This window comes from Cupressus sempervirens, chromosome 6 (genome assembly GCF_028749045.1).
Source record: "Cupressus sempervirens isolate cs-2001-9-10 chromosome 6, ASM2874904v1, whole genome shotgun sequence".
In the NCBI taxonomy this organism is placed as follows: domain Eukaryota; kingdom Viridiplantae; phylum Streptophyta; class Pinopsida; order Cupressales; family Cupressaceae; genus Cupressus; species Cupressus sempervirens.
Genome location: NC_143123.1, coordinates 157,363,560 through 157,387,085, shown reverse-complemented (window position 1 = coordinate 157,387,085; position 23,526 = coordinate 157,363,560). Strand labels below are relative to the sequence as shown.

The 23,526-nt window shown below is 37.2% G+C and overlaps 1 protein-coding gene and 1 pseudogene across 1 annotated transcript; both read right to left on the bottom strand.

Annotated features, from left to right (window-relative positions):
- Positions 1–7,086: 7,086 nt before the first annotated feature.
- Positions 7,087–7,968, bottom strand: LOC149551727 (vacuolar-sorting receptor 1 pseudogene; annotated as a pseudogene).
- Positions 7,969–15,056: 7,088 nt separating this feature from the next.
- On the bottom strand, positions 15,057–19,005 carry LOC149551726 (vacuolar-sorting receptor 1-like). Its single transcript, XM_089790128.1, has 2 exons — positions 18,784–19,005; positions 15,057–15,938 (listed from the first exon to the last, which is right to left on the bottom strand). Exons 1-2 carry the CDS (start codon positions 19,003–19,005, stop codon positions 15,057–15,059), a joined length of 1,104 nt encoding a protein of 367 aa, XP_089646254.1.
- Between the last annotated feature and the right edge of the window lie 4,521 nt (positions 19,006–23,526).

Sequence of the window (23,526 nt, the reverse complement as noted above, 5' to 3'; positions counted from 1 at the left end):
GCAATTTTACCATGCTGCAAATTTTTAGCCCATGACGAATCTCCAGTCAAAAGATTTTAATTGTCGAACATCCATACTTTAAAAATCCTGCAAGCAAACAATGTTAAAAAACATAAACTGGGCTCGGGTTCGGAATTATAAACTGGGTTATTGATCACTTGGGGTTTTGAAAACTAGGATATAAGTTCTTTGCCATGAAGAGAATATAAGTCCATGTTTTGGGCTCATGAGGAATCACAGGGCACATTTGGCGAATTTTCGAAAACAGGCACTTGGAAATTTTGACTAAGAAATGTGTCAAAAAGTAATTTTTTGGCAAATGTGCGGACATATGAAACTATGCAAATGGATTTGTCATGACTTGGGAACTGGCATACTTGAAGGATTTTTAGGAGACAACACAATGATATAATCCATTTAGGCTCACCAATCACGGGATGAGAGTTATAACGTGCCGAACAAGGATGTGAATCAATCTGGATGCCTTAGCCGTAACAAAACAATGCAAACTGGGTTTTTGATCATGTTAGCAAACTGATCAAATGGATTCGACATGATCTCAAAATTTGAACATATGAAGTATCTGACCCCTAGAACATAGTGCAAAAAGAATTTCCTCATTTGGATCAACTGGGTCAAAGATATCATTGGTCGAACAGGGCTTCCCAGAACTGTGAACAACTACACAAATGTACAAAACAGTAACCGACCAACTTTGAGGGGTTCAAAACCTAGTCAAACGAATTTGAAAAGACTTGAAAATTGAAAAATAGGTTCTTTGTTATACATACTAAACATCCCCAAAGTGGCTAGTCATGACACATTCCTGGGTAAGAAATATTCAGATGCAAACTGGGCCTCTGATCGTTATTTGACACTTGGGTAAAATGCAGATTTGAAACTTGCTCAAAACGAGACTTCGCAGAATGGCTCAGAAACTCAATTTAACTTCATGAAATGCTTAAGCATGCTGAATGAAAGGTGCTAGAAGCATTAAACACCTTAGGGGTCTCGAAAGGATAGCCAGGTACAACCTTGCACATATGCATTTTAAAAGCATTTAAGGGCTTGATTTTTTTAATGGTTCTCAAAAATTGACCATGCAATTTTTAGTCCCAACAGTGGCTCTGTCTGGGGATGCATGCCCCTTGCGGGCATGGCAAGGATTCAGATCTCTGGAGGAAGCAGACCATTCCCAAAAACTTCAAAAATTCTCTCGAACAGCTTATTGAAAGCAAGGAAACAACTACAACTACCAAGACTATGTACACACGATGGCCTTGGGCCACCGAACTTCAGCAAAATTGTTTACCTCTGTCATAAACATGATTCTCATATGAACTTTCATGAGGTAAACTGAATTTTCTTCTCCTATTAGTTTCACCAATCATGTGATCATCGCATAACAAATCACTTGGCAAAACAAAATCAGCACTCTTACTTCCATAATGCATATAAAAACTTGCTTCATTCTCTTGCTCACTACGAAAGTTCTGATCAGCATGCTTGAACATATCAAACTGAAACTGAAAACTCTCCTCATTTAATGACTCATACATGCTATCAATTTCGAATATGAAGGCTTCATATTCAACTTGGGGAAAGGGATCACACATACCTTGAAAATGTGTATCCTTATGCATAACCAGATGATATTCAAATGAGCACTCTGACTTGTACTCACATATATCATCAATGTCAGAATCTGAAGCTAATCCATAACCTTCAAATGGTTCTTCACAATCAGCAAACAAATTAGTCTTCACATCAGAGAGTTCATCATGAAAATCATAATAAGGTATAGGTAGATTTTCAATAACCGTCTCATTAAACAACTTGTCATTTACCTCCTCAGATGCAACATAATCATTAGTTTCACTATCAAACTCGGAAGAAGAACATTCTGATCTCTTATAGCAGTAAGATAAAGTATCATCATCAAACTTATTCTCTGCTAAATCTGAAACTTCCATGTGTTCTTCAAAAAGAGGATTGATAACTCCATGCAAAGCGCCTTTGTAGACATTAGGACAAGTAATGTGCTGATCAACATCAAAGTCCTCACCATATAATGGATTAGTGAAAACTTTAAAATCATTTCTAACATCACTCTCATGGACACTTTCAGCATATGAAGAAGAAAAATCAGAATCATATGAAGACTCAACATCCACTCCGTCAACGAAGCATGTAGAATTTAGATCAAAGTTACTTTCATTGTCTCCATATAGGTGATTCAAATGTCTTGCAAGAAAATCATCATTTATCTTACCAATAGGTGTTGATGCATTAATCTCAGAGTCAATCACGTACTGATCATCATTACACTCATCCTCAAGACACTCTTTTACACAATTAGGTAATACATCTTTATGGATAACCTCTTTGTCTTCATATTGTGTAGACACATTTTCTTCATAACTTTCAATCTCAAACTGGTTTACACAATTCTGATATGGAAACTCACTTTCATATTTAGAAACAGCATTCGTACCTTTATTAGCAAGAGAACACTCACTTCCATCATTGCTCTCTTCTTCCCAATCAGCATCTGATTCACATGAAGACGAACACACACTAGCACTATCCTCTTCTTGACTTGAGTGATAACTCTCATCATCAGCTTCATATGACACCTCTTGATAATATATTGGATCAGAAATTTCATTATCACTTGAAAAATGACTCTCAACTTTATCATACTCACATTGATATGATTGTCTTTCAACTTTAGATTTAATAACGTTCTCAACATGATGCAATCTCTCAATGAGATAATTCATTTCTTGCCTATCCTGTTGGTCAAGAGAATGCATCTCTACTGCTGAAATATTATCAATATATGAGCTTAGTTCCTCTGACTGTGACTGAGATACATATGATTTACATTCTTTATATTGTGTCATCTTGCCATGACATGTCGGATCAGCAATTTCACCTTTATCACTTGATAGATAACTTCTGGTTTGCTCCTCCTCATACTGAGATGAATACCTTTCCTCTTCCTTATTCATTATGTTTTCAACACAATGCAAATTATCAATGGGAAAATGAATGGCCGGATTTATATCTTGCGTGGACGACTCATCAAGTGAATCAATTCTATCATTCGCTGTTGTAATACCATAAACATGTGGATTCACTTCAGCACGAATGGAACATGTTTTTATTTCTGAGGCTTCAACAAAACTATTTACAACAGCAGGAGTGCTTATTTGCTGATCTGAAATCAAACACTCCTTATGACATTGGCTTGTGCTTTACACCTCATATTGCCAGCCAATACTTCTAGAGAAGTGACTTTGAGTTAAGCCATATTTTATGTTATTCTCAATCTCTATAGCTGTCATGAATGCCTGACGCAAAGTCTTGGGTCTTTTATCTCTCAATAGATAGTTCATCTTCCTATCAAATGCACCGAGATAAACCACTAAACACATTTGATCATCCGGCTTGTAACTTTCAGGAAATTCACTCAAAATCTTTGCAAATCTGATATTAAATTCAGGAACTAACTCACCATTCCTGATTTCAATTTTCAAAAACTTATCAAAATATTCAGAGATGCTTACTCTTTCCCCGAACTGCATCATGAAGGCTGACATTAATTCATCATAAGATGAAATTGAACATGCTGGTAAAAAAGAAAACCAGTCCCTAGCATCATCCTCTAAAGTCTGAACAAACAACTTCATCTGAATGTCTTCATGGGCAATTTCAAAATCACCAACCAAGTCACTAAACAAATGAACATGATGACTGGCTGAATTTTCATGGTTTCCACCAAACTTAGGCAAATACTTTCTGACGTTACAAGGCATAGTATTCGGGAAACCATGAATACCATTAAAATTCAATGGCATATACCTCCTGGTAGAGATGGATCTAGGAACTTCACTAATAGGCTGCATACTAGATGAGATGAAACTTGACATTCTTCAACTCAAGACTCATTCATCATTAAAAACTTTCAAAATTCATAACTTGCAGCCGATTTTTCACAACCCTCTACCAAATGAACGCTTCAAATACACTTCACAACTTCAAAACAACAATTGAAACTCGTTCTAATGAAGTGCATAAAACTTATCAAATCATTCTCCTCTTCTTAGTGCTAAAACTTCACTTGATTGGAGAACACATATGTGGAACTCACTTTCATTGAAAAGAAATCATATGAAAGCATAAAATACCTCAAGTGTTGCTGCATGAAGCCACTGATCTGCTGATTGGCCTGGTGCTAATCTGAATTCTTTACACCACTGATCAAACCTTACAGAGTCACCATCTCCTTGAGGAGAATTAAATGACATCACTGCTGTGATTCATGTTTATCATTACAAATTCTTACGACAACAAATCAAACAACACTTACTAGTCAGAAACTTATAATAGATCTCTCTTCTTGCTTGAAAATTCACCTAATTTTCAGATCTGCTTGATTCCACTGAAAAATCTTGAAAACAATTTATACATCACTGATCTACAATGATTTAGAGATCCGTTAAGTAGAGTCGCCACTCACTATTGTCAAAAAGATTTGAAACAATGATTTATAACATGGCAGATCTGAACTGACAATTCAACTTGAAAATTTTGAAAGTCACCAAACACCTTGAAGAGAGACACACTTTTGATCACAATTCTGACTCTGAAATTACAATAGCACTTTGAAAACAAGGTCAGGTTGAATTGATTGAAAATAAAACTTGAGGAGAGCACAATATGAACTCAACCAATAAGTCACTGTTGCAAGTGGATAAAACATACTGGGGTGCATGATTTGGAGTAAGAAAACTGGAAAGAACATCAAAGAACTTACTGCTGAAAATTTTTAATGCACTTCTCCTGCTGCATTGAATCTCGTCTTTTCAAATTCTCAAGGTTTGTCTTGAATCTGATCCAATACACTCCCCAGCAGAGTCGCCATTTTGTTGTTCTTTTTGGCAAAGAACATACCAGGTAGATTTAAACCTGATACCAAGAAACAAAGACTAGGAACATGCCTAAGGACGAGCTAAATCCTATATTCAGCAAGGCTAAATCTTAGTTCTAGGCCAATTAACAGAGTCATATCGGGACTCACTTCACTTTAGGCTCTGCAAAGCCAAGGTGGGCATACCTGAGGGATTTGTCTAATTTATCTTGATACTTCATTACAAGACTACCGTCTATAGCAGATATGGTCAATATTCTTCTTCAATTTGCTGGTAAATCTCCTGATCACAGTAGCTAATCATAACCAAGGAAAGTAACCACAAATAAGCCATGACCTACACTTATAGTTCTTCAAAACATAAAATGGGAAAATAATATTCATTTTGATTTGATTTCTCAGCATAATCAGATATGCAACAGCAAAGAACATGCATCCTTCAAGTTGACCAGTCCCTTATCCATTGGGCACTAACTGAATCTTCACATACAGATGGATACCTAAAACATACTCATATATTCAGGTATATGGTCTATCTGCTTGTCTTGCAAACAGACATCAATATTCATTAAAACTCTCGTACTTATGGTGATATCCTCTTGGTGTAACCTGCAATCTTATCAGTACAAACAAGCATTTACTCGGAGCTTTGTTCCAACAGAAAATCTATTCTGATATACAACCTTAAGGGGATGTAACTGGGTTCAAACTCTTAGTTCTTAAACACAGAACATTGCTAATAACAACAGCAGGAGATAAGAATCATAATGAAACTAAAAGATGACGCTCTTTGTATTAATTTCATTGAAAAGAATACAACATCTGCATAAGAAAACTCAAAAGATACACATAGAATGACTGGGTAATACGAAAGCCTCAAAAGGAATACAATATGCTGGTCATAACAGGAGGAATCACTGAGAAAAATGGTATCACAGATCTGAGAGAACTCAAGATTGGAACCATGAATTGGTCCTTCAGTTACAAAAAACTGGAACCCTTTCAATGGAAGCAAGAAAGAAAGATATAGAAGAGAAAGAATTCTCGGATCTATTCTGAAGATGACAAGTGTCCACTTGAAATTCAATCCTCTGTAACTGAATAACTTCTTCCTTCCATCTCCCATTCTGATTTGATTTTGTTTCATCATTAATCTGTAACAAACTTTGCAAAATATCTATGCCTAATGATGAAAACCCTTTACTTGTCAAAAATCTGATTTCCCATGAAAAAGCCAGTGAAAATGAGTTTTTACTAAGTAAATCAGGACAAATTCAACCCTAACTGTATTTCCATTGCCTTCTACTGATATCCAGGTCATTATCTTGACAAAAAACAAATCTGAACTTCTTGGTATGAATATGGTTGCACTTTAGATACCTGATAGAAAATCTCGTGTAGCTCAAACTGACTGATACCTGTGCAAAAGCCGACTCCAGAATTGAAAAGTTCGTCTTCTCCCGATTCCGACGATATATAACATCGCCTATTTTGCCTCCAGGAAACCCCAAAAAAAATCATTTCGAAAATGACTCTTCTGACTGAAAGTTATGCCTGCCATTTGATTTTTTTATAAAATTTGAAAAATTTTGAAGTATATACTTTAGAAAATGTCCCATTTGATTTTAAAACTTGACGTGGGCATTTTTAACAAAAAATAATAATAAAATATTATTATTTTTAACTCTACAAATTTTCCTGACCCTTTGAATCCGTGGTCAACCTTGGTTTGACCGGTGCCACATGTCACTTGCTGATTGGTCTGCCTGATTTGCCCCATCCACCACGTGTCGTCTTCTCGCTAACTCGCTATGTTAATTCTCACACATCTTTTGCTTGGCGAGTTAGCGACGACCCTCCGATTTGGACACGTGTCGTCATCTCCTTGCATCCAAGTTTTTGGCGCCAACTCATCATTATTGCATGCTCGTTCAAAATATTTCCATTTGCGCACCAACTGGCAGTCCACGGCGGGCCCCTCCCCTCGAGCTCGTTCCTTCAAAAGGCTCCTGCCTCAATTCACATCTTATTAAGTGTGTTTGGGTATTTAAATACATAAAACATACCCACGTTTTATCAATGTGGGATAATTGTTTTTTATTGCTCATCGGCTTTTGTTTGACTGTGGTTGGAATCGGCTCCTTGTTCTTTTAAAATTTATTGGAACCTACAGCTCCTTTGTCAAGTTTTCCTCTGTATTGTATGTCATTAATAATAAGAGTGGGTAATATTGTGACATCACCACGAGATCCATGTCCAACCTGTTTATCTTGCTCAGCTTTCAAAATAGAGTTTTCAGTATCGGCAATGGGATCCCCCATGCACTTTTCTACCTTCTTCCTGTCCAGACCTAGAGATTTGATGACACTGTCTGCAAATTCTTTGTTATATTTTTTGTCCTTCATTGGACACCTGATGCGGAAATCAATAACGTAGTCCCACCAAACCCATGGTCTGCTATCCTCTTTAGCAACAGTAAAAACACACAGTTGTCTCAAATTTTCAGTCACCACATCTTTCCCATCATACCCCTGATTGAAGTCTTGTTCTGGATCAAGTGCACAGTATCTTCCGTTATTAATGCATTGAGCTTTGCATTGCTTGCTCACTACAAAGGCTTGAGGGCAGTACCAAGTGATATAGTGAGGAGTAAATTGTGTGTACCCATTTTTCTTAAGAATTTGAGCAGCTCCTTTGAAATTCTTTAAAAACTCCATCTGCATATCACACTTCAATCCACATTCATCATTGCTATTTGTCCACAACTCATACTCCGCACGTTCATCTGTGTGTGGAACAGACTCTCTCCAGTCCAAATTAATATTGACCATATTCCTCTTACTAATAGCATCTTTCAGTTTGTCACCTAAATTCTTCTCAATGAGTGCAGAAGGAATAGTGATATTCTGTTCATAAGCTGAACCACCTTCACCAGGCAAATCCATAGTTATCAAAGATTCATCCTTGTCATCAGCCACAAGGACAGCCGCTGCCCCAGCATTCTGAGCATTCCAGACTTTCAAAGCAAAATAGCAATTTTACCATGCTGCAAATTTTTAGCCCATGACGAATCTCCAGTCAAAAGATTTTAATTGTCGAACATCCATACTTTAAAAATCCTGCAAGCAAACAATGTTAAAAAACATAAACTGGGCTCGGGTTCGGAATTATAAACTGGGTTATTGATCACTTGGGGTTTTGAAAACTAGGATATAAGTTCTTTGCCATGAAGAGAATATAAGTCCATGTTTTGGGCTCATGAGGAATCACAGGGCACATTTGGCGAATTTTCGAAAACAGGCACTTGGAAATTTTGACTAAGAAATGTGTCAAAAAGTAATTTTTTGGCAAATGTGCGGACATATGAAACTATGCAAATGGATTTGTCATGACTTGGGAACTGGCATACTTGAAGGATTTTTAGGAGACAAAACAATGATATAATCCATTTAGGCTCACCAATCATGGGATGAGAGTTATAACGTGCCGAACAAGGATGTGAATCAATCTGGATGCCTTAGCCGTAACAAAACAATGCAAACTGGGTTTTTGATCATGTTAGCAAACTGATCAAATGGATTCGACATGATCTCAAAATTTGAACATATGAAGTATCTGACCCCTAGAACATAGTGCAAAAAGAATTTCCTCATTTGGATCAACTGGGTCAAAGATATCATTGGTCGAACAGGGCTTCCCAGAACTGTGAACAACTACACAAATGTACAAAACAGTAACCGACCAACTTTGAGGGGTTCGAAACCTAGTCAAACGAATTTGAAAAGACTTGAAAATTGAAAAATAGGTTCTTTGTTATACATACTAAACATCCCCAAAGTGGCTAGTCATGACACATTCCTGGGTAAGAAATATTCAGATGCAAACTGGGCCTCTGATCGCTATTTGACACTTGGGTAAAATGCAGATTTGAAACTTGCTCAAAACGAGACTTCGCAGAATGGCTCAGAAACTCAATTTAACTTCATGAAATGCTTAAGCATGCTGAATGAAAGGTTCTAGAAGCATTAAACACCTTAGGGGTCTCGAAAGGACAGCCAGGTACAACCTTGCACATATGCATTTTAAAAGCATTTAAGGGCTTGATTTTTTTAATGGTTCTCAAAAATTGACCATGCAATTTTTAGTCCCAACAGTGGCTCTGTCTGGGGATGCATGCCCCTTGCGGGCATGGCAAGGATTCAGATCTCTGGAGGAAGCAGACCATTCCCAAAAACTTCAAAAATTCTCTCGAACAGCTTATTGAAAGCAAGGAAACAACTACAACTACCAAGACTATGTACACACGATGGCCCTGGGCCACCGAACTTCAGCAAAATTGTTTACCTCTGTCATAAACATGATTCTCATCTGAACTTTCATGAGGTAAACTGAATTTTCTTCTCCTATTAGTTTCACCAATCATGTTATCATCGCATAACAAATCACTTGGCAAAACAAAATCAGCACTCTTACTTCCATAATGCATATAAAAACTTGCTTCATTCTCTTGCTCACTACGAAATTTCTGATCAGCATGCTTGAACATATCAAACTGAAACTGAAAACTCTCCTCATTTAATGACTCATACATGCTATCAATTTCGAATATGAAGGCTTCATATTCAACTTGGGGAAAGGGATCACACATACCTTGAAAATGTGTATCCTTATGCATAACCAGATGATATTCAAATGAGCACTCTGACTTGTACTCACATATATCATCAATGTCAGAATCTGAAGCTAATCCATAACCTTCAAATGGTTCTTCACAATCAGCAAACAAATTAGTCTTCACATCAGAGAGTTCATCATGAAAATCATAATAAGGTATAGGTAGATTTTCAATAACCGTCTCATTAAACACCTTGTCATTTACCTCCTCAGATGCAACATAATCATTAGTTTCACTATCAAACTCGGAAGAAGAACATTCTGATCTCTTATAGCAGTAAGATAAAGTATCATCATCAAACTTATTCTCTGCTAAATCTGAAACTTCCATGTGTTCTTCAAAAAGAGGATTGATAACTCCATGCAAAGTGCCTTTGTAGACATTAGGACAAGTAATGTGCTGATCAACATCAAAGTCCTCACCATATAATGGATTAGTGAAAACTTTAAAATCATTTCTAACATCACTGTCATGGACACTTTCAGTATATGAAGAAGAAAAATCAGAATCATATGAAGACTCAACATCCACTCCGTCAACGAAGCATGTAGAATTTAGATCAAAGTTACTTTCATTGTCTCCATATAGGTGATTCAAATGTCTTGCAAGAAAATCATCATTTATCTTACCAATAGGTGTTGATGCATTAATCTCAAAGTCAATCACGTACTGATCATCATTACACTCATCCTCAAGACACTCTTTTACACAATTAGGTAATACATCTTTATGGATAACCTCTTTGTCTTCATATTGTGTAGACACATTTTCTTCATAACTTTCAATCTCAAACTGGTTTACACAATTCTGATATGGAAACTCACTTTCAGATTTAGAAACAGCATTCGTACCTTTATTAGCAAGAGAACACTCACTTCCATCATTGCTCTCTTCTTCCCAATCAGCATCTGATTCACATGAAGACGAACACACACTAGCACTATCCTCTTCTTGACTTGAGTGATAACTCTCATCATCAGCTTCATATGACACCTCTTCATAATATATTGGATCAGAAATTTCATTATCACTTGAAAAATGACTCTCAGCTTTATCATACTCACATTGATATGATTGTCTTTCAACTTTAGATTTAATAACGTTCTCAACATGATGCAATCTCTCAATGACATAATTCATTTCTTGCCTATCATGTTGGTCAAGAGAATGCATCTCTACCACTGAAATATTATCAATATATGAGCTTAGTTCTTCTGACTGTGACTGAGATACATATGATTTACATTCTTTATATTGTGTCATCTTGCCATGACATGTCGGATCAGCAATTTCACCTTTATCACTTGATAGATAACTTCTGGTTTTCTCCTCCTCATACTGAGATGAATACCTTTCCTCTTCCTTATTCATTATGTTTTCAACACAATGCAAATTATCAATGGGAAAATGAATGGCCGGATTTATATCTTGCGTGGATGACTCATCAAGTGAATCAATTCTATCATTCGCTGTTGTAATACCATAAACATGTGCATTCACTTCAGCACGAATGGAACATGTTTTTATTTCTGAGGCTTCAACAAAACTATTTACAACAGCAGGAGTGCTTATTTGCTGATCTGAAATCAAACACTCCTTATGACATTGGCTTGTGCTTTGCACCTCATATTGCTAGCCAATATTTCTAGAGAAGTGACTTCGAGTTAAGCCATATTTTATGTTATTCTCAATCTTTATAGCTGTCATGAATGCCTGATGCAAAGTCTTGGGTCTTTTGTCTCTCAATAGATAGTTCATCTTCCTATCAAATGCACCGAGATAAACCACTAAACACATTTGATCATCCGGCTTGTAACTTTCAGGAAATGCACTCAAAATCTTTGCAAATCTGATATTAAATTCAGGAACTAACTCACCATTCCTGATTTCAATTTTCAAAAACTTATCAAAATATTCAGAGATGCTTACTCTTTCCCTGAACTGCATCATGCAGGCTGACATTAATTCATCACAAGATGAAATTGAACATGCTGGTAAAAAAGAAAACCAGTCCCTAGCATCATCCTCTAAAGTCTGAACAAACAACTTCATCTGAACGTCTTCATGGGCAATTTCAAAATCACCAACCAAGTCACTAAACAAATGAACATGATGACTGGCTGAATTTTCATGGTTTCCACCAAACTTCGGCAAATACTTTCTGACGTTACAAGGCATAGTATTTGGGAAATCATGAATACCATTAAAATTCAATGGCATATACCTCCTGGTAGAGATGGATCTAGGAACTTCACTAACAGGCTGCATACTAGATGAGATGAAACTTGACATTCTTCAACTCAAGACTCATTCATCATTAAAAAGTTTCAAAATTCATAACTTGCAGCCAATTTTTCACAACCCTCTACCAAATGAATGCTTCAAATACACTTCACAACTTCAAAACAACAATTGAAACTCGTTCTAATGAAGTGCATAAAACTTATCAAATCATTCTCCTCTTCTTAGTGCTAAAACTTCACTTGATTGGAGAACACATATGTGGAACTCACTTTCATTGAAAGAAATCATATGAAAGCATAAAATACCTCAAGTGTTGCTGCATGAAGCCACTGATCTGCTGATTGGCCTGGTGCTAATCTGAATTCTTTACACCACTGATCAAACCTTACAGAGTTGCCATCTCCTTGAGGAGAATTAAATGACATCACTGCTGTGATTCATCTTTATCATTACAAATTCTTACGACAACAAATCAAACAACACTTACTAGTCAGAAACTTATAATAGATCTCTCTTCTTGCTTGCAAATTCACCTAATTTTCAGATCTGCTTGATTCCACTGAAAACTCTTGAAAACAATTTATACATCACTGATCTACAATGATTTAGAGATCCTTTAAGTAGAGTCGCCACTCACTATTGTCAGAAAGATTTGAAACAATGATTTATAACATGGCAGATCTGAACTGACAATTCAACTTGAAAATTTTGAAAGTCACCAAACACCTTGAAGAGAGACACACTTTTGATCACAATTCTAACTCTGAAATTATAACAGCACTTTGAAAACAAGGTCCGGTTGAATTGATTGAAAATAAAACTTGAGGAGAGCACAATATGAACTCAACCAATAAGTCACTGTTGCAAGTGGATAAAACATACTGGGGTGCATGATTTGGAGTAAGAAAACTGGAAACAACATCAAAGAACTTACTGCTGAAAATTTTTAATGCACTTCTCCTGCTGTATTGAATCTCGTCTTTTCAAATTCTCAAGGTTTGTCTTGAATCTGATCCAATACACTCCCCAGCAGAGTCGCCATTTTGTTGGTGTTCTTTTTGGCAAAGAACATAACAGGTAGATTTAAACCTGATACCAAGAAACAAAGACTAGGAACATGCCTAAGGACGAGCTAAATCCTATATTCAGCAAGGCTAAATCTTAGTTCTAGGCCAATTAACAGAGTCATATCGGGACTCACTTCACTTTAGGCTCTGCAAAGCCAAGGTGGGCATACCTGAGGGATTTTTCTAATTTATCTTGATACTTCATTACAAGACTACCCTCTATAGCAGATATGGTCAATATTCTTCTTCAATTTGCTGGTAAATCTCCTGATCATAGTAGCTAATCATAACCAAGGAAAGTAACCACAAATAAGCCATGACCTACACTTATAGTTCTTCAAAACATAAAATGGGAAAATAATATTCATTTTGATTTGATTTCTCAGCATAATCAGATATGCAACAACAAAGAACATGCATCCTTCAAGTTGACCAGTCCCTTATCCATTGGGCACTAACTGAATCTTCACATACAGATGGATACCTAAAACATACTCATATATTCAGGTATATGGTCTATCTGCTTGTCTTGCAAACAGACATCAATATTCATTAAAACTCTCGTACTTATGGTGATTTCCTCTTGGTGTAACCCGCAATCTTATCAGTACAAACAAGCATTTACTCGGAGCTTTGTTCCAACAGCAAATCTATTCTGATATACAACCTTAAGGGGATGTAACTGGGTTCAAACTCTTAGTTCTTAAACACAGAACATTGCTAATAACAACAGCAGGAGATAAGAATCATAATGAAACTAAAAGATGAGGCTCTTTGTATTAATTTCATTGAAAAGAATACAACATCTGCATAAGAAAACTCAAAAGATACACATAGAATGACTGGGTAATACGAAAGCCTCAAAAGGAATACAATATGCTGTTCATAATAGGAGGAATCACTGAGAAAAATGGTATCACAGATCTGAGAGAACTCAAGATTGGAACCATGAATTGGTCCTTCAGTTACAAAAAACTGGAACCCTTTCAATGGAAGCAAGAAAGAAAGATATAGAAGAGAAAGAATTCTCGGATCTATTCTGAAGATGACAAGTGTCCACTTGAAATTCAATCCTCTGTAACTGAATAACTTCTTCCTTCCATCTCCCATTCTAATTTGATTTTGTTTCATCATTAATCTGTAACAAACTTTGCAAAATATCTATGCCTAATGATGAAAACCCTTTACTTGTCAAAAATCTGATTTCCCATGAAAAAGCCAGTGAAAATGAGTTTTTACTGAGTAAATCAAGACAAATTCGACCCTAACTGTATTTTCATTGCCTTCTACTGATATCCAGGTCATTATCTTGACAAAAAACAAATCTGAACTTCTTGGTATGAATATGGTTGCACTTTAGATACCTGATAGAAAATCTCGTGTAGCTCAAACTGACTGATACCTGTGCAAAAGCTGACTCCAAAATCGAAAAGTTCATCTTCTCCCAATTCCGACGATATATAACATCGCCTATTTTGCCTCCAGGAAACCCCAAAAAAAATCATTTCGAAAATGACTCTTCTGATTGAAAGTTATGCCTGCCATTTGATTTTTTTATAAAATTTGAAAAATTCTGAAGTATATACTTTAGAAAATGTCCCATTTGATTTTAAAACTTGACGTGCGCATTTTTAACAAAAAATAATAATAAAATATTATTATTTTTAACTCTACAAATTTTCCTGACCCTTTGAATCCGTGGTCAACCTTGGTTTGACCGGTGCCACATGTCACTTGCTGATTGGTCTGCCTGATTTGCCCCATCTGCCACGTGTCGTCTTCTCGCTAACTCGCTATGTTAATTCTCACGCATCTTTTGCTTGGCGAGTTAGCGACGACCCTCTGATTTGGACACGTGTCGTCATCTCCTTGCATCCAAGTTTTGGGCGCCAACTCATCATTATTGCATGCTCGTTCAAAATATTTCCATTTGCGCACCAACTGGCAGTCCACGGCGGGCCCCTCCCCTCGAGCTCGTGCCTTCAAAAGGCTCCTGCCTCAATTCACATCTTATTAAGTGTGTTTGGGTATTTAAATACATAAAACATACCCACGTTTTATCAATGTGGGATAATTGTTTTTTATTGCTCATCGCCTTTTGTTTGACTGTGGTTGGAATCGGCTCCTTGTTCTTTTAAAATTTATTGAAACCTACAGCTCCTTTGTCAAGTTTTCCTCTGTATTGTATGTCATTAATAATAAGAGTGGGTAATATTGTGACATCACCACGAGATCCATGTCCAACCTGTTTATCTTGCTCAGCTTTCAAAATAGAGTTTTCAGTATCGGCAATGGGATCCCCCATGCACTTTTCTACCTTCTTCCTGTCCAGACCTAGAGATTTGATGACACTGTCTGCACATTCTTTGTTATATTTTTTGTCCTTCATTGGACACCTGATGCGAAAATTAGTAACGTAGTCCCACCAAACCCATGGTCTGCTATCCTCTTTAGCAACAGTAAAAACACACAGTTGTCTCAAATTTTCAGTCACCACATCTTTCCCATCATACCCCCGATTGAAGTCTTGTTCTGGATCAGGTGCACAGTATCTTCCGTTATTAATGCATTGAGCTTTGCATTGCTTGCTCACTACAAAGGCTTGAGGGCAGTACCAAGTGATATAGTGAGGAGTAAATTGTGTGTACCCATTTTTCTTAAGAATTTGAGCAGCTCCTTTGAAATTCTTTAAAAACTCCATCTGCATATCACACTTCAATCCACATTCATCATTGCTATTTGTCCACAACTCATACTCCGCACGTTCATCTGTGTGTGGAACAGACTCTCTCCAGTCCAAATTAATATTGACCATATTCCTCTTACTAATAGCATCTTTCAGTTTGTCACCTAAATTCTTCTCAATGAGTGCAGAGGGAATAGTGATATTCTGTTCATAAGCTGAACCACCTTCACCAGGCAAATCCATAGTTATCAAAGATTCATCCTTGTCATCAGCCACAAGGACAGCCGCTGCCCCAGCATTCTGAGCATTCCAGACTTTCAAAGCAAAATAGCAATTTTACCATGCTGCAAATTTTTAGCCCATGACGAATCTCCAGTCAAAAGATTTTAATTGTCGAACATCCATACTTTAAAAATCCTGCAAGCAAACAATGTTAAAAAACATAAACTGGGCTCGGGTTCGGAATTATAAACTGGGTTATTGATCACTTGGGGTTTTGAAAACTAGGATATAAGTTCTTTGCCATGAAGAGAATATAAGTCCATGTTTTGGGCTCATGAGGAATCACAGGGCACATTTGGCGAATTTTCGAAAACAGGCACTTGGAAATTTTGACTAAGAAATGTGTCAAAAAGTAATTTTTTGGCAAATGTGCGGACATATGAAACTATGCAAATGGATTTGTCATGACTTGGGAACTGGCATACTTGAAGGATTTTTAGGAGACAACACAATGATATAATCCATTTAGGCTCACCAATCACGGGATGAGAGTTATAACGTGCCGAACAAGGATGTGAATCAATCTGGATGCCTTAGCCGTAACAAAACAATGCAAACTGGGTTTTTGATCATGTTAGCAAACTGATCAAATGGATTCGACATGATCTCAAAATTTGAACATATGAAGTATCTGACCCCTAGAACATATTGCAAAAAGAATTTCCTCATTTGGATCAACTGGTTCAAAGATATCATTGGTCGAACAGGGCTTCCCAGAACTGTGAACAACTACACAAATGTACAAAACAGTAACCGACCAACTTTGAGGGGTTCGAAACCTAGTCAAACGAATTTGAAAAGACTTGAAAATTGAAACATAGGTTCTTTGTTATACATACTAAACATCCCCAAAGTGGCTAGTCATGACACATTCCTGGGTAAGAAATATTCAGATGCAAACTAGGCCTCTGATCGCTATTTGACACTTGGGTAAAATGCAGATTTGAAACTTGCTCAAAACGAGACTTCGCAGAATGGCTCAGAAACTCAATTTAACTTCATGAAATGCTTAAGCATGCTGAATGAAATGTGCTAGAAGCATTAAACACCTTAGGGGTCTCGAAAGGACAGCCAGGTACAACCTTGCACATATGCATTTTAAAAGCATTTAAGGGCTTGATTTTTTTAATGGTTCTCAAAAATTGACCATGCAATTTTTAGTCCCAACAAATGCCTTAGCGCTATTCCTTCATAGTTTGTTTAACTCCCACTCAGCTTGTATCCCTGAGATCAATGTTTAATACACACAAAACTTTTCGAAAACATTTATTTTCATTTATTAGTTTATAACAAAAAGGCATTAATTATTCAACTAACAGTTTTTGCAATCTCTTCAACTGTAGGAAGATCTACCCATATCAAACATTCATGAAGAAATATTTTTGCCACAAAATGATCCCCTTTTTAGATATAATTCCAATTGTCATTTTTATGCCCTATGTCCATACTTTATAAATCAAAAGTTCAAAAACTTTTAAACTAAAAGATGATAAAATTCAGTATGTTATAGACAAATGTTCACGAAAAGGGCTAATAAGACTTCTATTTCTACATGTCATCATTTTTCCCCCCAACCATCCTGAGGCTAGTCCCTTCAGCATCTACAGGCTTCTAATCCTCATCTGCAGCCTAAGATCATTGGCAATTTTCTCCCTTGATTCATGAGCTCTGTAATTAAAATATCCATGATTTTGTTTCAACCTTTCCCATTTCTATTCTTCGGCAATCATGTTATATTTAGCAAATGAATCATACTTTCCAAGCATAGGATGTAAGAGTATTGGTGGTTGGAAATGAAGAGGTATCCAATAATTTTTTTGACTTCTACCTAACATCATATACCTGGGCATCCTGCTGATGGCCAACTCCAAATTTTGAGGAGAGTGCAACTCCCTTATTTTCAAATCTTCTAGCAATTGGATCCATCATTGAAGGGATTCTTGTATAGCATTAGGGGCATTTGCAGAATAATGTTGCTCCCAATCTAGAAATTCCTATTCACGGATAGGGTGAATTTTGGTAGCAGCACTTCAATTATTGTTAACGAAAATCCAATCGAAGAATACTCTGTAAGTGTTTTGTACCTCTAGCCAAATGTATAATGGTTCAAACATTTCCTTTTCCGTATAAGGAGTAGCCTGGTTCTCTCGACTAATCTCATTTTGTATCCATGACATAACGACCCTAAACTATACATCCCCCACATATAACAATGAATTCCAACAAGATTATGAACATATAACTCACAAAGGATATTCTATAGAGTCATCATAACTAATTTGAATGTTGCATAAAATTCCTAGGGAGTGTGTAAGGAAGGGTTCAACCCCTGAGTAATTCAAGACAATTGAAAATTAATCATTTGCTCATTTAGGAATGGTGTGTAAACTGGAGATGGGGACCTGTAATTTACAAGCTCTGGAATGAGCTTTGTAATCTTCATGACATGTTGCTACAAGACCATAATTTCACTATCCTTCTCTTCAATTTTTTGTGCTTGTTCCCTGATAGTTTTGAGCAATGGCTTCCTTTCTAGATCCTAGTTTTCTTTTTCCCATTGAAACTATTGGTACAAACTAAAGCTAGCTATTAACGGTGCATAAATGTCTGATGGTGTATGATGACGAACAACAGGTTTATAATCTTCAAGGCGGTGCTCAAGATGATGGTGGTCATTAGTGTTGTTGTCTTGAGAATGCTGACGTTCAACAAAGTTGTTATTTTGACAAGCAACAGTGTTATCAACTTTTTTTGAAGGGGCAATGGCTATAGGATAGGGTGCAATATTTGTTTTAACTTGAAATATTTCAACAATTTCTTGAACCATTTCTTGTGCAACAGATGGATATTCCTCTGGTGGTAGATTATCAGTTTCCTGCACTGGCTATCCAACCTTAGACACTATTTCCTCTAAGGACTTCGTGTCACTATAAACATTAATCGAGCTATTTGGCTTTGCGAAAATTTCCTCAAGATCATTTTCATGTTCAGGAGTATGTGCTATGTGCTCTGGTAACTGTGCAGGTGTAGGTACTGGAGTTTCAACATCAATAGGTGATAGAAGAGGCTCAGCAGGTGGCGCAGGAGGTTTAGTTTTCAAATTTACCCTAGACATTCTAGTGACTTGTCATGGAGTAGAAATTGGTTTCTTGCCCTTATCGACGAATTTCCCTTTATTCGAGTTAAGTGCAGGTTCTTGTGATACTGAAGATACTTATTTTGAACCTTCCTTTGTGGCAACTGTGCATGATTTTCTCTTCCTAGAAGTTGAGGCTTCTGCAGCTAAAATTTTCCTTTTTGCAATTTTAGGTACAGAAGGAGAAGCGGAAGCTTTTTGAGCCATTCTATATACTACTTTCCTAACTCCTTCAACAGTTTTCTCTCTTGTCCCTACTCCTTTCCCTTTAGGTCCACCCCTTTTAGGTCCCTCTATCCTTAGTTTTACAAAATCCTCTCATGTTCCCAAGTGTTGCCTAGTCAATTCCTTTTCAATTATAGCCCTAATCAAGCAATGGTGGGATATCGATTAGGTTTTGCCTTGCTGTACATAGGTAGCTTGCCTTTTGACAATATTATAAAGGAAACTTGAAAGCTTTACAGGACAATCCCCATGCGACAAACCACTCAAAATTTTGAAATGAACAACATACAAATAGGAATACCTTCCTTCACAAGTAAAATATCTTATGATAAATTCGGTAGAGTGGATGAATTGCAGAGGAAGAGATAATCATAATGTACCTTGCTTTTTTTTTTCCTCTAGCCGAGGATCTCTAGGTACTAAGAATTACTCTTTTTCTTTTCATGAATCCATGTCCTCTATTGAACGTTCTCCATTTGTGGGCAAACTAGAAACTTCTACCACCACTTCTTCAGTGAATTCTATCTGAATGCCCTTAACAGTTACATATCCATCCCTCAATGTATTATGAAATTAGAGCGTAATTTCCTGATCAAATTGTTTCAAACTAAGACAATAAGCCAACCAAACTCATTGTTGAAACAAACTACATGTTGCTAGGTCTGCTAGTAAGACTCTATGGTCTGCTGGTTCATGTCGTTGAGGTTCTCCACCCACATTTTCAAAAAAAAAAAAATGCTAGTATAGGCAAATTTATTGTAAGTGATTTTGAAAGTATGGGCAATGATAGCTACAAGGGTTTCAACAAAGGGAAATTGAAATACTTCAATGCTTTCCAAACATCACATCCTTCACTACTTCATGACAGCATTTTAATCACGAGACCATAATGAGGATAAAGATCGTGCTCAAAAACATACACCATATTAATGAGGGGTTATGTGAAATCATGATTTAATAGTTAGCCTTCTTTACATTATTTCACACATTTTGAAAGTACAAAGGGGTGCCAACTCATTACTGAAATGACCCTTCCCCATACATCCTACATGCCAACTTAAGATTTCCTTGATTTTGCATTCATGATTTTGATTTTCCTTCCCCCCAACCTAGTAGAGACTAGGTCCCACCAGACTGTAAAGATTGCAAATTCAAAAAATTGAAATAACATTCTTTTCTAAATAAATAATAAATTAAATAAATGCAAAGGGTTCGAATGTGACTGACCTAAGGTGTGATAGGAAGGATGGTCTGAATATTACCGTATGAGAGAAAGTGAGATGGCATGATGATGGAAAGACAAGAAGATGGGATGGAATAAGGAGGAAAAGGTATGAATTTTTGCATGAGTGCAAAATTTTATTATAAAGGCCTTGAAAATAAATTCAAGGGGCTACAAGCATCTGAGTGGGAGACTCAAACAAAGTGGCTATAGGAAGAGATGTTTCTACTATGGTGAACTATTGAAGAAATTCTTCCCTTGTTGTTGGTTTATGATATAAATTTAGGCAATGCCCATTAACTAGGAGTTTTAATTTGACTGGATCAATTGTTGACAGTTGAACTACTCCATTGTTAAAAATTGTAATGATTTCATAGGGATCAAGCCATCGAGTCTGAAATTTTCCTTGGTGATGCTGATATCGTGAATCATACAGGAGCACCCAATCACTAACATAAAATTCTCTATCTTTAATAAATTTGTCATGCCATTGCTTTCTTTGACTCTAGATTAATTCTGTGTTATGAAGAGCTGATTTTCGCCATTCATCTAGCTCATTGAGATGCAAAATGTGATCCTGTTATGCTGCAGGAAGGGTAATATCAAGTTCCAAAGTTGTCTGTAGAGTTTTATGTTCAAATTCAATGGGCATAACAGTCGTCTTCCCATAGGGTAAGTGCACAAAGTTGTGGTGCCAAAAGGGGGGTATAAGTGGACACTTTTTTCCTGAAATCTGCAAATTTTGAACTTCAACAAGAATTTTAAGATAGTTACGCTCAAAATTTTCAAATATGACAAAAAAAAAGTCGTAGTCCTTTGAATCTAGTTTCTAAACTACTAATTTTTTTTCAAAATGGTTTAGTTTTAGGTCCTCAAAAAAGGGGGCCACAAAAGTGGTACTGTTTATTCCAAAAAAACATAACATAGTACAAAGTGTGGCCCCCCTAAAATTTTATCTTTTTTTTTGAAATTTTTTAATCGCTTTGGTCAAAAGTTACTTAACACTATGTAGTTTATCCCAGATTTTTCGAGTAATTTTATAATGTCTATTTTTTTTTAACGAATTTTTTAACTAGACACATCCCAAAAATGTGAAATATCTATGTGCTCCCCCTAGAAATAATTGAAAACTAATCTAAAATCAAAACTTTTTTTTCAAAGTGTGTAGAATGGAGTCTAGTTTCTAAAAAACTAAGTTGTTACAAAATTCGATGAACGAGCTAAAATCTATAGCCCAATTAGTACATGGTGGTTTTTGACAAAAAATGAACATACATTCAAAAGAAATTATAGATGAAAGGCTTGAAATAGTTTAAATTAAAAATAAATTATATAGTTAGATAGCTAACATAGAGACCTATAATGCTATGTAACCTGATCTTATCGATACCCAACCACGAGAAATCTTGAAGGGGAGAACAGAAGAAAAAACAATCTTTTTTTGTATGTTTGCTGGAAAACATGTCTCGAGCCTATTCATCAAATCAAAACCTTTGGGTTGGATCTCCAATGCAAAACCAAGTGTTAGGCTTGGGTTTGATTAAGGTTTAAATAGCGCGTGTGCCCTATAGCGCATCTACGCTATAGCGTGCATGCGCTATTTAAACCTCATCTCTAAATAGCGCATGTGCACTATAGGGCGCAAGCACTATCGTGCGCACACACTATTAAGATGTAAGTTTCAAAAGAGAACTAGGTGGGGGGGGGGGAAAGGGGAATGGCTATGTGTGTGCATGAAAGAGATAGAGAGAAAGTAGGGGATAGGAGAGGGGAGAGAGTACAGGATGAGAGAGAGAAAGTGAGAAAGAGTAGGGGTGGCAAAGAGAGTATAGGATGGGAGAGAGAGAGAGAGAGTAGGGGTGGCAAAGAGAGGAAGTGTGAGAGAGAGTACGAGTGGAAAAGAGAGAGTGCGGGATGGGGGAAAGAGATTTAAAGTAGGGGATGGGAGAGAGAGGAAGTGTGAGAGAGAGTATAGGTTGGGAGAGAGAGATTAAGAGTAGGGGATGGAGGAGAGAGAGAGTAGGTGATGGGAGACAGAGTGGGAGAGGAAGAACTTGAGAGAGAGGAGGATGGGAGTGCATGTGTGTGAAAGAGAGAGAGTATGGAATGGGAGAGGGGGAAGAAAAAGTAGCTCAAGAGAGAGTAGGGGATGGAAGAGAGAGTAGGCAATGGGAGAGGGAGTGGGAGAGGGGGAGACAGGGGGGAATAGAAATGTGTGTGTGTGTGTGTGTGTGTGTGTGTGAGAGAGAGAGAGAGAGAGAGAGAGAGAGAGAGAGAGAGAGAGAGAGAGAGGAGGGGATAGGAGAGAGTGTGAAAACTTAAGAGAGACTAGAGGGTAGCAGAGAGAGAGAGTGGAGAGGGAGAGAGTAAGAGTGAAAGTGAGAGAGAGAGAGTAGGCAGTGGGAGAGGGAGTGGGAGAGGGAGAGCAAGTGAGAGAAAAAGTAGGGGATGGAAGAGGAGAGAGGGGGGATGGGTGTGTGTGTGTGTGAAAGAGAGAGAGAGTCAAGAATGAGAGGGGAGAGAGATAGAGAGAGTAGGCAATGGTAGAGGGATGGGAGAGAGAGGGAGAGAGAGAGAGAGAGAGAGAGAGAGAGAGAGAGAGAGAGAGAGTAGGCGGTGGGAGAGCGAGTGGGAGGGAGAGAGAGGTGGAATGGAAGCATTTAAGAGAGATAGAGTAGGGGATGGGAGAGAGTAGGCAGTGGGACAAGGACTGTGAGAGAGAGAGAGGGGGAATGAGAATGTGTATTTATTTATAAGAGAGATCGAGTAAAGGATGGGAGAGAGTGTGAGATTTTGAGAGAAAGTAGTAGGGGATGGGAGAAGGAGAGAGAGAGAGAGAGAGAGAGAGAGAGAGAGAGAGAGAGAGTAGAGAGGAAGAAAGAGAACTTGAGAGAGATAGACAGTAGGCAGTAGGAGAGGGAGTGGGAGAGGGAGAGGGAGAGGGAGAGAAATAGGGGGGATGGGAGTGTGTGTGACAAATGTAGATAGTAGGGGATGGGAGAGAAGAAGAAGAGTGGGGGGATAAGAGTGTGTGTATCTATGAAAGTGAGAGA